Source organism: Suillus subalutaceus, assembly GCF_016647625.1.
Source record: "Suillus subalutaceus strain FC151 chromosome Unknown DFJ58scaffold_16, whole genome shotgun sequence".
Lineage (NCBI taxonomy): Eukaryota > Fungi > Basidiomycota > Agaricomycetes > Boletales > Suillaceae > Suillus > Suillus subalutaceus.
Window position 1 is genome coordinate 113341 of NW_024540265.1, and position 13563 is coordinate 126903.

The 13563-nt window shown below is 44.1% G+C and overlaps 5 protein-coding genes across 5 annotated transcripts; 1 reads left to right on the plus strand and 4 right to left on the minus strand.

Annotated features, from left to right (window-relative positions):
• Window positions 1-2289: 2289 nt before the first annotated feature.
• On the plus strand, window positions 2290-2547 carry DFJ58DRAFT_654459 (uncharacterized protein; the record flags this gene model as incomplete). Its single annotated transcript, XM_041381793.1, has 1 exon — window positions 2290-2547. A coding segment is annotated over one exon (258 nt), but the record flags the coding sequence as incomplete, so codon positions are not given.
• Window positions 2548-2844: 297 nt separating this feature from the next.
• Window positions 2845-3967, minus strand: DFJ58DRAFT_838191 (uncharacterized protein; the record flags this gene model as incomplete). The annotated part of the gene is made up of 7 exons (XM_041392436.1): window positions 2845-2922; window positions 3115-3174; window positions 3347-3403; window positions 3490-3526; window positions 3594-3619; window positions 3786-3838; window positions 3916-3967. The coding sequence occupies 7 exons, from the start codon at window positions 3965-3967 to the stop codon at window positions 2845-2847; spliced, it is 363 nt and encodes a 120-aa protein (XP_041247889.1).
• A 725-nt stretch (window positions 3968-4692) lies between these two features.
• Window positions 4693-5128, minus strand: DFJ58DRAFT_620769 (uncharacterized protein; the record flags this gene model as incomplete). The annotated part of the gene is made up of 3 exons (XM_041381033.1): window positions 4693-4788; window positions 4861-5034; window positions 5087-5128. Coding segments are annotated over 3 exons (312 nt in total), but the record flags the coding sequence as incomplete, so codon positions are not given.
• A 1674-nt stretch (window positions 5129-6802) lies between these two features.
• DFJ58DRAFT_654533 (uncharacterized protein) lies at window positions 6803-7066 on the minus strand (the record flags this gene model as incomplete). The annotated part of the gene is made up of 1 exon (XM_041381798.1): window positions 6803-7066. The coding sequence occupies one exon, from the start codon at window positions 7064-7066 to the stop codon at window positions 6803-6805; it is 264 nt and encodes an 87-aa protein (XP_041247891.1).
• Window positions 7067-12473: 5407 nt separating this feature from the next.
• DFJ58DRAFT_619112 (uncharacterized protein) lies at window positions 12474-13058 on the minus strand (the record flags this gene model as incomplete). The annotated part of the gene is made up of 2 exons (XM_041381011.1): window positions 12474-12584; window positions 12636-13058. Coding segments are annotated over 2 exons (534 nt in total), but the record flags the coding sequence as incomplete, so codon positions are not given.
• Window positions 13059-13563: the final 505 nt, after the last annotated feature.

A 13563-nucleotide genomic window follows, 5' to 3' on the forward strand; every position in this document is an offset into this window, starting at 1 on the left:
TTTTTGTAAGATGAGTTGTTTGTGGCAGAGGAAGAAACACCATTCTGGTTGGATGCGGAGTCGGGAGACATGATATGAATTTTTCATAAGATGAGTCATTTGTGGCAGAGGAAGAAACACCATTCTGGTTGGATGCGGAGTCGGGAGACGTGATACGAATTTTTCGTAAGATGAGTCGTTCATGGCAGAGGAAGAAACACCATTCTGGTTGGATGCAGAGGAAGAAGCATGGTTAGCACCAGAACGATAACATGATGTATTTAGTACTACAACAAATTGTAGCGTAGTTAGAGCTCCTTCGCCTTCCTATAGTCCTCTAAATACTGCGCAAGAAAGACTTTGCATACGATATCACGTTTAATGTTGAGATACGAATCAGCAACACAAACATCAGCTTGAAACAAATTAATCATAGTGACAATTTCATGCGTGTCGAGATCTTCTTCGTCCTGTACCTGTAGAATGGCTTTTTGTTTGCGGAGGGGGACAGGCTCAACAAAATGACTGGAGACCGTCTCCTGAAATGCTGTCGTTGCATTAGCGATACTATCAGCCATCTTTCCTCCCAAGCCTTCCAATGCTGACGGCATTGATAGACGCTGTGACTTTGACGACGACTTCCCTTTGGAGGATTGCGGTGGACGGGACTCATGATGCGAACTGTCATCCCCTTCAGCTTTGCGTTTCACAGCTGTCGAAGATGCAGGAGTGGAGGGAGCAGGGCGACTTTGCATGATGTTGAAACTGGTTGGGGTGATGGGTGTGATGGGCGTGACAGGAGTAGAAGCTGTGGGGGGAATGGAGATGGGAATGAGGGGTGCGACGGGAGGACCGGATGTCCCTGGCTCAGCGTGCATAGTGTCGTTATTGTTGTCAGTAGTAGGATGAGCGTTGAATTCCACACGGTCAAGTGCGTCCTCCAGTGACGCCATCATGACGTCACTGGCACTGGATGGCCCAGGAGTGGCACTTACGCTGGGTGTTAATGCGTTGTCGGCGTTGTCAATGCCCGTGTGGAAACCAACCCAGGTGCTTGGTTGCACTGACATGATACCATATAGCGCCTCATAATGAGGCCAGCCCTTCGTCTTGTAAGGCTTTGCTTGGGGGTTGTGCTATGTATGTAGTTAGCACACGGCATGACAGGAAATGATAAAAAAAACATACCCTAGTGTAGTCTGCCCCGATCGTCTCTAATTCACGTCCGATATTTGCGCCAAGCTCTGGACTGTATGAGATTCCAGAGGTGTGCGCTATCTTGTAGATGACTTGATACAACTTGCGAATCTGAAAAGTAGAGATCAGTACCGCCAGCAGCCACTCAGTAGAAATAAGTATGTACTCGTGACCATTTTGTTTGACATGCCTCTGCAGTCTTTGCAGCGCCTTAGAATAAGGCAGAAGTCAGATGAATACGGCGTGATATCTGTGGCAGGACTCACCTTGCATTACAGGCTGTTTCACCATCTCCACAGCAGTATCATTCCAGAACGTCTTATTGAAATTGAGGCCATCTCCCCCTTTCGATTTGTTGGTGATGACATAGTTTATCAACGCCGTCTCGTCGCTCTGCGACCAAATGCAACGATCTTTCGGTTCCATCAAGGTGGCATCCTGTCGTTTTTTTCGAGTTCTTCTTCGTCATTAGAGTCGTTTGGCTGCAAAGATGGTCACAATAACGAAAGTGTCGGGTTGGGGGCATAACCGTATATGATATCAAGGTGTGACATGTAATCAGTCACATTGAATGGCAATCCGGCAAGCTTACTTAAGTAAATTCGAAGTTCAAAATCTCGTCGAAACTTAGCCAGATTCGAGTTCCCGAACGGAGTCTTACATTTTCAACCGTTTTGATTATGCTAATGCTCTACATTCATTTCTGCTTGTCCACTTGTGAGTATTTCTTCTTATATGGGCTTTTGCCACTTGTTTCACTCATTTTTAATCATTCTAGTTTGTTTTTTCATGTCTGCGTTTCTGCGCTTGTTTGTCCCTGTCCACGCTTAGCCTGTGAGTGTTCCTGCTTGTTTTCACTCATTTTCCAATTCATATAATTGCACTTGTGACTAGTGATCTCGCTCGCTCATTCTCATTTGCCAGTTCTCAACGATCAACGGTCACCGTTCTCATTCTTGTTCTAGTTGTGTTTTCGTACTACTCCCTCACTAAACTAATATTTGATCATGAATTTCAGGGTATTGTGTTGCACAAGTCCGTGTCGTCTTCACACTGACAAGTCATGCTGTGGCTGCCTGATTTCGCACACCTGCCAAGGCACCTACCCACTTTGCTTATGTGGAGTGGTTCACGCCATTCAGGCAACCCGAAGCAAACCATGGTTTGTACAAAATTTCCTGCATCATTCGTAATGGAGAGCGTCTTGTGAGCATCATCGATATCTCTGAGATTCGCAGGAGTGTACACCTTATTCCAAAATTTGGCCCAGTCGTACCTCACGAATGGATGAGCAGTACCATTCTGGAGCTTGGTTCTACCTTCTTTGTAAACTCGTTTAGTGACAGGCATGCTTATCTCACTATAATCTGACTGGCAGAATTTACTCTGAGTTCATTGGAAATACAATGATTTCTGCTGAATCCGACTGGCAGATTTTATTACTTTTGAAATACAATAATTTCGGTCGATTTCGGTCAAATTAGCAGATTTTCTGGAATTCAGCTGTTTTACATGCAAGTTTGATGATTTCAGTGGAATTCCTGTGGGAGGTTTTTCCTGATGCACATGGTCTTGTTTGACCATTTAAAGACACAGAACGTTCATGATTAAAGACAGCTGTATTGCTCGAGTCCAAACTGAAAGGGATGGTGAAGACAAAGCTAAAATTTAGGCTAGAAGACTTGCACCCACAATGCCGGAAGTGAGGCTCACAATCTCGAAGCTGAGTATGAAATACAGCGTCTTCTAGAGAACAACGATGTGTTTGTCAAGTGAGCAATAAAAAAAGATGGATAGAAAAGCAATTGATAAAGCTAGAGACTCATAACTGCCATGTTGGAGGTAAGATTCATGATCGGGAAGAGATACTTGTATTGCTCGAATTCAAACTGAGAGGGACGGTGAAGACAGAGCTAACCTTTAGGATAGAAGACTCACAACCACAATGCTGGAAGTGAGGCTTGCAATCTCGAAGCTGAGAGTCAAATACAGCGTCTTCTAGAGAACAACTATGCATTCATCATGTGAGTGATAAAAAAAGATGGATAGAAAAGCAATTGGTAAAGCTAGAAAGTTGTAACTGCCATGTTGAAGGTAAGATTCGTGATTGGGAAGAGATACTCGTATTGCTCGAATTCAAACTGAGAGGGATGATGAAGACAGAGCTAACCTTCAGGCTAGAAGACTCGTAACCACAATGCTGGAAGTGAGGCTCACAATCTCGAAGCTGAGTATGAAATACAGTGTCTTCCAGAAAACAACAGTAAATAAAGTTATGTACCATAAAGCTAAGAATCAAGCCAGAGAACTCACAACTGCCATGCTGGAGGTAAGGTTCACAATCTCGAAGCTGAGAATGACATATCATATCATCCAGAGAACAACAAATGTCTACCGAGGAGGGAACAAAACATTACATAAACTCCTGTGAATTTTGTGCCACCTGCATTAAGATATGCGATGATTATCCGTCATATATCAATTGGGAATTGTGTGAAAATGCTGTCCCATTGCACTCTAGCTAACACGTGTTCACCAAGTGAATGACAACCGATCTACATTCTACTCTGAACATCTACACAACTTTCTGTGTTTATTTAACCACCCACAATTGAATTCTGCTTTGCATACTGTTGCAGGAGGTTGTGGCCTTGCACAGACACTACATCTTGACGACGTAGTCTCTTACATCCGGCCTTGACAACAGTGAGTCATAGATTACCCCAGTACATCACTTACTATTCAAAGAAACATAGTTTATATTGTGCCATGCATCAGGAAAATCTTGCATTTTTACCTACCACAAGGAGGACTTCTTTCCATGAGCATTCAGACCTCCATGTTTTAAATTATTGTGTTCGCAACCATGTGGTCATTGAGCAAGATCATGTATTTGCAACAAGCTCTCCAAACCACAAAGGAATATTATAGAAAGCCTAAAATACATATTATAACTTGACTATCTCAATTTTCATTGATTGTGTTCATCTTGCAGAACTAGAGCTTCAATCATATTATTCACGCGAATACTGTAAAATTCAGAGATGACCATGGTATCAATGTACATCCTAGGATCAGCATATAAAACATGAGTGAACAGATCTACAAACAGAGTTTGAATTATGCCATTTGCGCGAAGACTTATATTCCAGGGTTGCCACGATCTAGATGTATTCCCAGAATGGTGGCCATTTGGTGTCCACATTTCACAAAATCAAATAATCATCAAGCCACAAGATTAAAATCAAAAGTAAATGAGTGTATGTAGTTAGTAATCACAGAGCCCCAGGATGAATCAAAAGTAGCATCATCACGCTGTTCCCTCTGCCTTGTGAGAGTGTTGATGGACATATTGGCCTTTGCCGTGTTGGTGAGGTTATTGTGTTCGTTCCAGTCTGAAAACCTTTCTATATAATAATTTCAGGTAAGGCTCGCAGCGGGGAGTGTACATGACGAACCTAGTTCACCATTCGAGGAGAAGGTCAATCCTGCACTGCGCTGCATGACCAGGAGCCCTTTCAAAAAGTCCATGATGATCCGCCAGAATTGTTCATAGTCAAAGTCACCGTCAACAGAGCACCACGAGGTAACAGATGAAAGTGCAAATCGAACCTGTTATGTAGTTGTCATATATCATCAAGCTTACAGAATGATAATACTACTTCCTTGACAGGTGATGTACACGATTGAGCGAGGCGTAACTTTCCTCATCTTGATGATGTGAGCAACATGTTTCTTGACTTTAGCTCTGAAGGCCAACCTCTTAGCATGTCTGTTGTTCTGGATGACATCTGTGCCATCACCATCCCCTTCAACATCCTTTGCTGAGGAAGGTGATGTAAACACGGCTTTGTATGCCTGAAAAAACCTGGTGAGATCATGAGGATTTGGCTACTCCAGTGCGACAAACCTGAAGGAGAACTTTGCCTTTGAAAAGACCTTCCTCTAGGTCACCTGAATTGGCGGTATACTTGTTATACAAGAAAGCCGCTGTGAAAAACACAACCTGACTAGGCACTTGTTAAGGTACTCAGCCAGTATATGTCTAATGCTCTGCCTATGCTGCTATACTTGCAACAAAGATGCAAGAACATTTGACCCGAGGGAAAAGCTACTAAGGACAACTCAAGATCAAAAGACCCGAAAGAGTGCTAAAGCGTGGGAATAGCGCATCGCAAGATAGAGCGCTAATGCGTGGTGTCTTAATAACCGAGGGTCTTATATGAAAATGTGTAAGAATGTAATGACACCACAATTACACTGGATAAGACTTCTTGCCAGTCCTCAATTAACACGGTCTACGACTTTTCTTCTTTCGTGGTAGATAATGTGTGAGTTCTTGGGAGGCTTGCTAAACCAATCAGTTAGATTAACTTAGCCGGAGCTTTATTATCTCTGATTGAAACTATGGGATTGTCTAGGATATACCATCTAGACACTTGAACTGGTTTCCTGAATATACATTTAACTGTTGAGAAGCTGGTCTCAAATGTGACTACGTGGACCAAAGCTCATGTTGGTCAATATACAAATACCTGGTGAGAATGCTGGTCTCACAAATAACAACAATGACAAATAGAAAACAATGACAAATAACAACAATGACCAAAGCTCGTGTTGGTCAGTATACAAATACCTGGTGAGAACACTGGTCTCACAAATAACAACAATGACCAAAGCTCCTGTTGGTCAGTAAACACTACGTGGTGAGAACACTGGTCTCACAAAACTGGGTTTCTATTGCGAGAAACTTATGTAATCTCAAGGGAAACACTCTCCCTGCACTTGTCTGGACAGTTCTTACAAAGGAAATGGGCTTTGTAAGCAGCAATTTGTTCAGACTGAAGCTTCTTAGGTGAGAGTTCAATTTGCTCAAGGGGGAGATTCTTGAATGCAAGAAGTGGGAGATCTATTTTTTTGGGGGAGAATGGGCTCTCCTTATATACATTTTGTGTGGGAATATTATGTAAGTAAAAAGGTGATGTAATGTCTTCAGAATGTGAGAAGAATATCCCAAAAACTGGAGCAGAATGTTCTAGCACGTGCAAAAGAACATTCCAGAATATTCATGGTGGGGTAATGACATCATTCTGAGTCACTCTGAGTCATTATGAGTCATTATGAGTCATTGGAATGTTCTAGCAAATTCCATGGAACATGACATCATTATGACATCACTATGATATCATATCTTTCAACAAAATACCTGCAGGAGTGTAGGTGAAGTCCTATGACATCATTATGACATCATACCCTGTAGGTACAATTTTATGAAGCATCTGATTAGTCAGAGCATCCTAATAGAAAAGTAAAGTAAAGAAACACTAGAGAAAACAACTCAGAAATAATGGAACAAATAATAGTACACAATATGCGGGCTTTTTAGATAGGTTTTTGTTAGGCTTTGAACTTTTCTCTATGGGTTTCTCTAGCCAAAGTGAATAAGCCAAAGGAAAGGCAATACCTTAACCTTCATTTTGCTTCTCATATCAACTAGGTCATTATGTGATTCCCATCTCACATATGACTTTTCTTCAAAACATGGTGGATTCATGAATCACTGAGGGAAAACTGAAACTATTGGACCAAGGTTTGATACCAAGGTATGAGTTGACTAGTCTGAGGACTAAGCTAACAGACTTTGTTTTTTAGGGGGATACCTAGTAGTCATGTCCATGCATGATTCCCAAATCATGCAGGACACCGGGCCAAATAGAAGTAGATAGTTGTATATGTGGAAGGCAGCGTGGTGATTTGGATGCAAAGCGAAGGTGGGGTATATCGTCTTCAAATTTTCAACATAATGCACAATATGAGAGTGATACACATGTGCTCGCTCTGCAGTTGTTGTTCGGGCGCATGCGAGATATACCGCGCAAACAAGTTCCATAGTATGGTCAAGAACAGCTCTAAGGTGAGTGCTAACTTCATCGGAAGGATGCGAGGTGCCGGCCCCCCACAAGCTCACCAGGGCAATAGGAATGTAGATGGTGATTAGAGAGCGCCATTTGTCCGCTTTCATCGTCCTGGCAGATGCGCTTCCAAAATCACTTGGGACCAAAGTAAACCAAGATGGGAGGATTATCTGCTGGATGACATCTTGAACACGATAAAGGGCATCTAGAGAACCAAGCTGAAGCTCCTTCTCTGGAGCAGCAAAAGGTTATCCACAGCACTGAGAACAAACATAGGAGACTCGCAAAAAAGTAGACATATTAAGAACTCACCCATTCCACGAGAGCTTTCACATAGTCGATTTTGAACAATCTACTAGATTTCTGGGGAATGCATTGCAAGGCCTCACAAAAAAATTTGAGGGGTCCCGTTGTGAAAGAGAAATAGCGACTAGGCTGGTTAGAAATTAGTGCTACTTATCCAAATAGGCGCGAGTGTAGTATTCGACCCAAGAGGACTGCTATTGAAGCAACTCCCTTCTAATATGCAAGGGTAGCGATAGCGCGAAGGACTAATAACCTATAGCGACCTAAGACCAAAAACTGATGAGTAGCACTTATAGCGATCAGCGACTAGCGACAAGTGAGTTCCGATAGAGAAACGTGTGTATAAGTGAGAAGCACTATGCAAGTTGTTTTATGTGATAGTGCTATGTGATGTCCGACTAGCGATAGTGAGAAGAAATCAAAGAGAGCAAAAGCGAGGAGTAAGATAAGACAGTGCAAGTGGAATGCCTGATAGCGACTAGATTATAGCTCGACTACCGACAGCGATCCCGACATTGCGAAAGTCGAACTTAAGAGGGAACTTTAGCGACGTGCACTTAAAACAAGTCAAGCGACATGCGATCAGAGAGATTGGCAAGAGCGGAATTGATTGCACCAAGACTAGGATATAGCGACCAAAGTGACTCTAACACCAGCAAAGGTCCGGGGAAGGGAAGTACTGTACTGTATGTGCAACGGGTCATTTTATCATACTGCGTAAAAGTTTGGGAATGCGTAGGTGAGAATAGTAACGATACTGGCGAGGGCACAATGTAGCGACAGGTAAGAAAACGTGCTGCGCTGTGGAACACGAGGATACATGTAATAAGACCTGCGACTAATGAGTAGCGACATTTAAGGAAAAATAACGCACCAGCGGAGGTAGGTGGACATAGGCAGGACATTGGAGGACAGAATACCTAAGCATTGGGCTGGGCAGCGTGCTATGGGAGAAAAGTGGTTCCAAAGCAGATAGCTTGGGAGTTGAATAGTGCTGGTGACTAGTGCCTTACTCTTTTCCTCTTTGCAAGGCAAAATATGCCTATGACACTCATACGTGCCCAGCGCTGGTATGATTGTCACACCGTATTCTTGCGAAATAGCAAATTTTTCAGGTTATCCAGATTTTCGTCATCGGAAGACAACTGGGAAACAAGAAGGGTGTGTATAGCAGCGACCTGAGTCATTTCCTTTGAAGTCATCCCCGGAGGCATATCGCCTAAGTCGCATGAAAAGGCCAGAGGGGATAAAGTCAATGAAGTGGTCGCTGTAGTCAAACCGAGAAGGTTACGAGAGTGATGCTGGACTAGACCTTCCAATATATCTATCTCCAACAAAATTGCCCTCTTCCGTGTGATCACAAGGTCTCCATTTTGTTTGACATTCTCCACAGCTGTGCGAAGAAATGGTAGCTTGCAACCAACATCATTGGAATTACCCGCAAGTAAGAACCAAAAACACCACTGAACGTGGGACTCTATGTTATCGAGGACCATCAAGGCCTTCACAGTTTGCCGATGTGTGTTCTTTTGGGAGACATCACCAGCAATGGCAACTCTGGGTTCACAGGCAACAAAAGAATCTAGCAAAGTGAGTCACTCAAGATCATCTGCCAGAGCTGGAATAGATAATGGTGGAGTGGGGTTGGGGTGAGAAACAGGCGGTTCATTGTCAATAAGGGTAAGTGCGTGGAGCTGTGAGACTACCAAATCCGTGATGATGTCGGTGCGGGGAGAGCTAGCGGCAGCATGTTCTGCTTGGGTACGTTTGGTGCATTGTGGATGAGCAGCCATAAGATGTTCTGCGATGAGTACCCCCTTAGGCGTGGCACCCTCAGCATGATTGCTGGTTTCAATGCATTCCTCGCAGAAGCACCGTTTGAACAGTGAGCGAGACACAGGCATCAAGAGCAGGGCGAAAATAAGGCAGCTTCCTTTGTTGATTGAGGATGGTCACCAACAGCAATGACAGTATGTACCGTCGTGTCTATGAATTGGATGGGAGTGAGAGTCATAGAATTGGAGAGCCAGAACTGACTGCATAGGCAAGCTTTAAGTCAGATGAACAACAACAATAGAAGAAACAACTTGCAATTTCCAGTAATGAAATAACAAGACAGCAGTAAGCCTTGTACGAAAATATGACATTCATTACAAGAACAACCAAACAAGGAAATATAACTCTGTTGTCAGGGAGAGCTGGCAGCGACCTGAGCTTGGTGTGGATGGCATTGCCAGCTTTGGGCTACAAGACGCTGAGGATGCCTACAGGGAAACGGAGAAGGAACAAGGTATAGGTAGTTTTGAAGGACTGATTGTTGGTAATGAAAGCAGAAAATGCCAGGCATGACCGTACATACAGTCATGCCATGAAGAAGGTCATTGTCGACGAGTTTCTGCCCAAGTTATATCTGCGATAGGCGGTCCAATGAAAGAGCGGAGTAAGGATGTTAAGCCCATGATCAATATGGGACGAAGGGTCCTAAGGAAGACCAGGGAAAGGATGTTAAACCCATGATCAATAAGAGGAGAATAACGTCATGATGACTCACTTCATAGATCTGCAGTTTCTGCCCATGTTGTTTCTGCGATAGGCGGTCCAATGAAAGAGCAGGGTAAGGATGTTAAGCCCATGATCAATATTGCCAGGAAGCGATGGATGTTGACTTGGAGTTGGGATGTTGGCGGGGGCGATGAAAGCAGAGAATGCCGGGCACGACCGTACATACAGTCATGCCCTGCAGAAGGTTGTAGAAGGTCATTGTCGACGAGAGGCCTGAGGCCTGATGATGATACAAGAAGCGAACACCGGGCATGACCGAAATACAGTCATGCCCTGGAGAAGGTCCTGAAAGGTCATTGTTGATGAGAAGTCCGGTCCAAGAGGAGAAAGGAGAATGCAGGGCATGACTGTACATACAGTCACACCCTGGAAGAAGGTGAGAGGAAGGTCGTTGTCGACAAGGAGAATGGTAGGCTCGACAGTACAAACTGTCGAACCTAGGAGAAGGTTGTAAAAAGACAAGTACTAGTAATGGTAATAAGGATTAGGGACTTAGAACTTTGGTGACGAAATCACCAAATAATCACAAACAACCATATTCAGAAAAAGGACTTAAAACTTTGGCAACAAAATCACCCAGCAGTCACAAACAAATACATTAGGAAATTGTTACATAATATTGACTGCTCAAGCCTTTCAAGCTTTGGCCCCAATGTTTATCACAACTACGAGCTCAATGGGCTCATCGTCCCCATCCTCAAAGCACAATGGTATGTACTGTCGTGCTCATCAAGTTCATTGTTCCTATCTTTGGGGCACGATGGTATGTACCATCGTGTCTCCTGCATTTCAATAAATGCCATTACCATCCACCTCGCCAACTCCATCCCTTTTCACTGAACTCTTGTCAACTCCTCCGCTTAACAATCCAGCCGTCAACACCTGTCATCCCCTCTACCATACATACAGTAGAGTGGGCAATGGCTCATCCGCCTTCGCTGACTGCGATCCTTGAGATCACGCTGGCTCATTCCTCCATACATCCTCTGAGTCAGGTAAGCTCCAATTTCAACATATCCAACCATTAATCAACCAACAAGTCCAGCCGTAAACACCCATCATCCTCTCCACTGTACATACAGTGGAGTGGGCAATGGCTAATTCGCTTTTGCTTATCACTGTGAAAAACACAACCTGACTAGGCACTTGTAAAGGTACTAAGCCAGTATATGTCTAATGCTCTGCCTATGCTGCTATACTTGCAACAAAGATGCAAGAATGTTCGACCCGAGGGAAAAGCTACTAAGGTCAACTTAAGACAGAAAGACCTGAAAGAGCGCTAAAGCGCGGGAATAGCGCGTCACAAGATAGAGCACTAGTGCATGGGAAAGAGCGGAAGTCGGAAAAGCGGACACTGAGTCAAAGGAAGGAAATGGATAGCGAGAGAGATCAAGGGTATTGATTGCAAGGGTAAGGAATGTCAAATAGGGGCCATAGAGCGCAACTAAAGGGTGACTACTTCTAAGTAAAACCTAAGGGAAAGGAAATACAGTCAAAGGGAAGTAATGTCGAAGTAGTCACCATAGGCTTCTTATACTAGTAAACTATACCATCTTGGACTCGGATGGGATAGGATATACATGTAATAAGACTGTAGCACTTTTTACAAACTCAAGGCAAGGCAAATTACATACCAATGAGGTAGGATGGACCATGGATGGATTCCGACATTTCGGGTGATTCCTAGAGCGCGAGAACAGCGCGCTGGACTAGTGCTAGGCACAGGAACAAGCGCTAGATAGAGCAGACAAGTGCTAGGTAGAGTGGACATGCACTAATGCTCCTATAGACACATTGCTGGTAGTTCTGATAGCGCTATAAGCGCGGGAATAGCGTCGGATAAGTCGCGGGAGCATGAATAGCGCTGCGGGAATGTGCACGCATAGTGCAGGAAAGTGTGGAATAGCGTCGGACAAGGGTTATGGTTGAGACAAGTGAAGACTGCTGATAGGGGAATAGTGAATCATATGAGGGATAACTTTGGTCCACCTATTGAAGGCTTATGCAGGTATACATGCCTAGCACCAATATGATTGTCACATCACGACCCCTTGGATCACGTTGGCAAACAATCCAGCTGTTAACATCTGTCATCCCCTCCACCGTACATACAGTGGAGGGGGAATTGACTTATCCTGCGTTCCTGCGGTTTGCTTACAATGTCTATTCAACACACTATGCTACCCCAACTTTCATCCATCGGAACGTCTCATCTGACACATTCAACCTTTCCATCTGACCTCCAGTAAGGCCATCAAACCATCTGGCGTTGTATAGGGCCTTGGGTCATCCAGTGACTGGGCTCTGTACAGTCTTTGAATTTCCCAATGCACGTATTCTTTTCATTGGTTTGGAACCCTGGGGCGCGAAAATTTCATCATCCAACACTCTCTGGCTATTGATGATATTCACTTCTCGCTCTATCCCGCGACGCCATGCCATGTTCTTGACCCGGAGTATGCATTCAACGTTGTTTTCCACGTCACTTTCTTCTGAACTCATACCCCCATCTCCCAGCATCTTGATTAGTTTTTGAAGCCACTGCCAAGCTGGTAGGTCCTCATCCTCACCATCTTTCTTCAGCTCAATAACTTGCTCCAGAACTTTCGCTCTGCGGAGATATTTCTATAAACGCATTAGTACCCGAAGAGCCTTGTGATCATGCTGCGGACATACATTTCGCCAACGAGTTGTTTGGTGAACTGACTTCAGACTTTCGTCTTTTTTTGCAATTAACCTCTCCTCCACTTCTGCTGCAGTCTCCAAGCCGCCCTTTGCTGTAACCTTTGGTTGTGCTGCTCTCCAGACTGTCTGCAGCCGCTTGTAGCGATCTTCAAGTATCGCCTTATAATATCCATCCAACCTCCGGAACGGCCACTCCTCTTCTACACTCCTCTTTTTCAATTCTTCAAGGAGAATATCGAGAATTTTTGCATTCCAGGGGGTGTTAGATCCGTGTTTGAGATCGAAGGCCAGATTCTGGGTATTGGGGCCTGGGCCATCTTCGTACTCATATGAGTACACATCTTGACGATCCGCTGGCTGATGCACAATAAAATCCGCATCTTGAGATATACTGAAGGTATCTTTGAGGAGACGTCAGATTTCACTCTACTTCATGCTCAGCATCAGCATATACGTCAAAAATTTAACTCTCCCAAGGAGGAAGTCTCTTTCGTGGCTCGATTCTGTGGCCTTTTCTATCCTAATTTCATCATCCTGCTTCTTTTCCTTCGAGGACTACGCTTCATGGACATCAGGATATCCTTATTGACGAAGATGCGTCTGAGTGCCACCTCTATTCCTTTGGAGATCACATTTTCCATCGCAGACATAGGGTAGACGTCGTCAGGCTGAAATTGCTGTGGCTCTTGCTCAATTGTCAGTGATCGTTCTCGATGCCTTTCCATAGGGTTGTCGGTATCCTGCTATGACGTGAGTTTAAAACGAGTTCCGATCACTTAGTACTTACCTCTACTACAGATACCAGACACATCTTGTGTGTTGTTCCATGTGCCTTCCTGATCTTTTTAATCATCTCGAGGCATGGAGTCTTGAACTGTGGTTTCTGGGGCGTTTGGGGTGGCTGTTGAGCGTTCCTTCA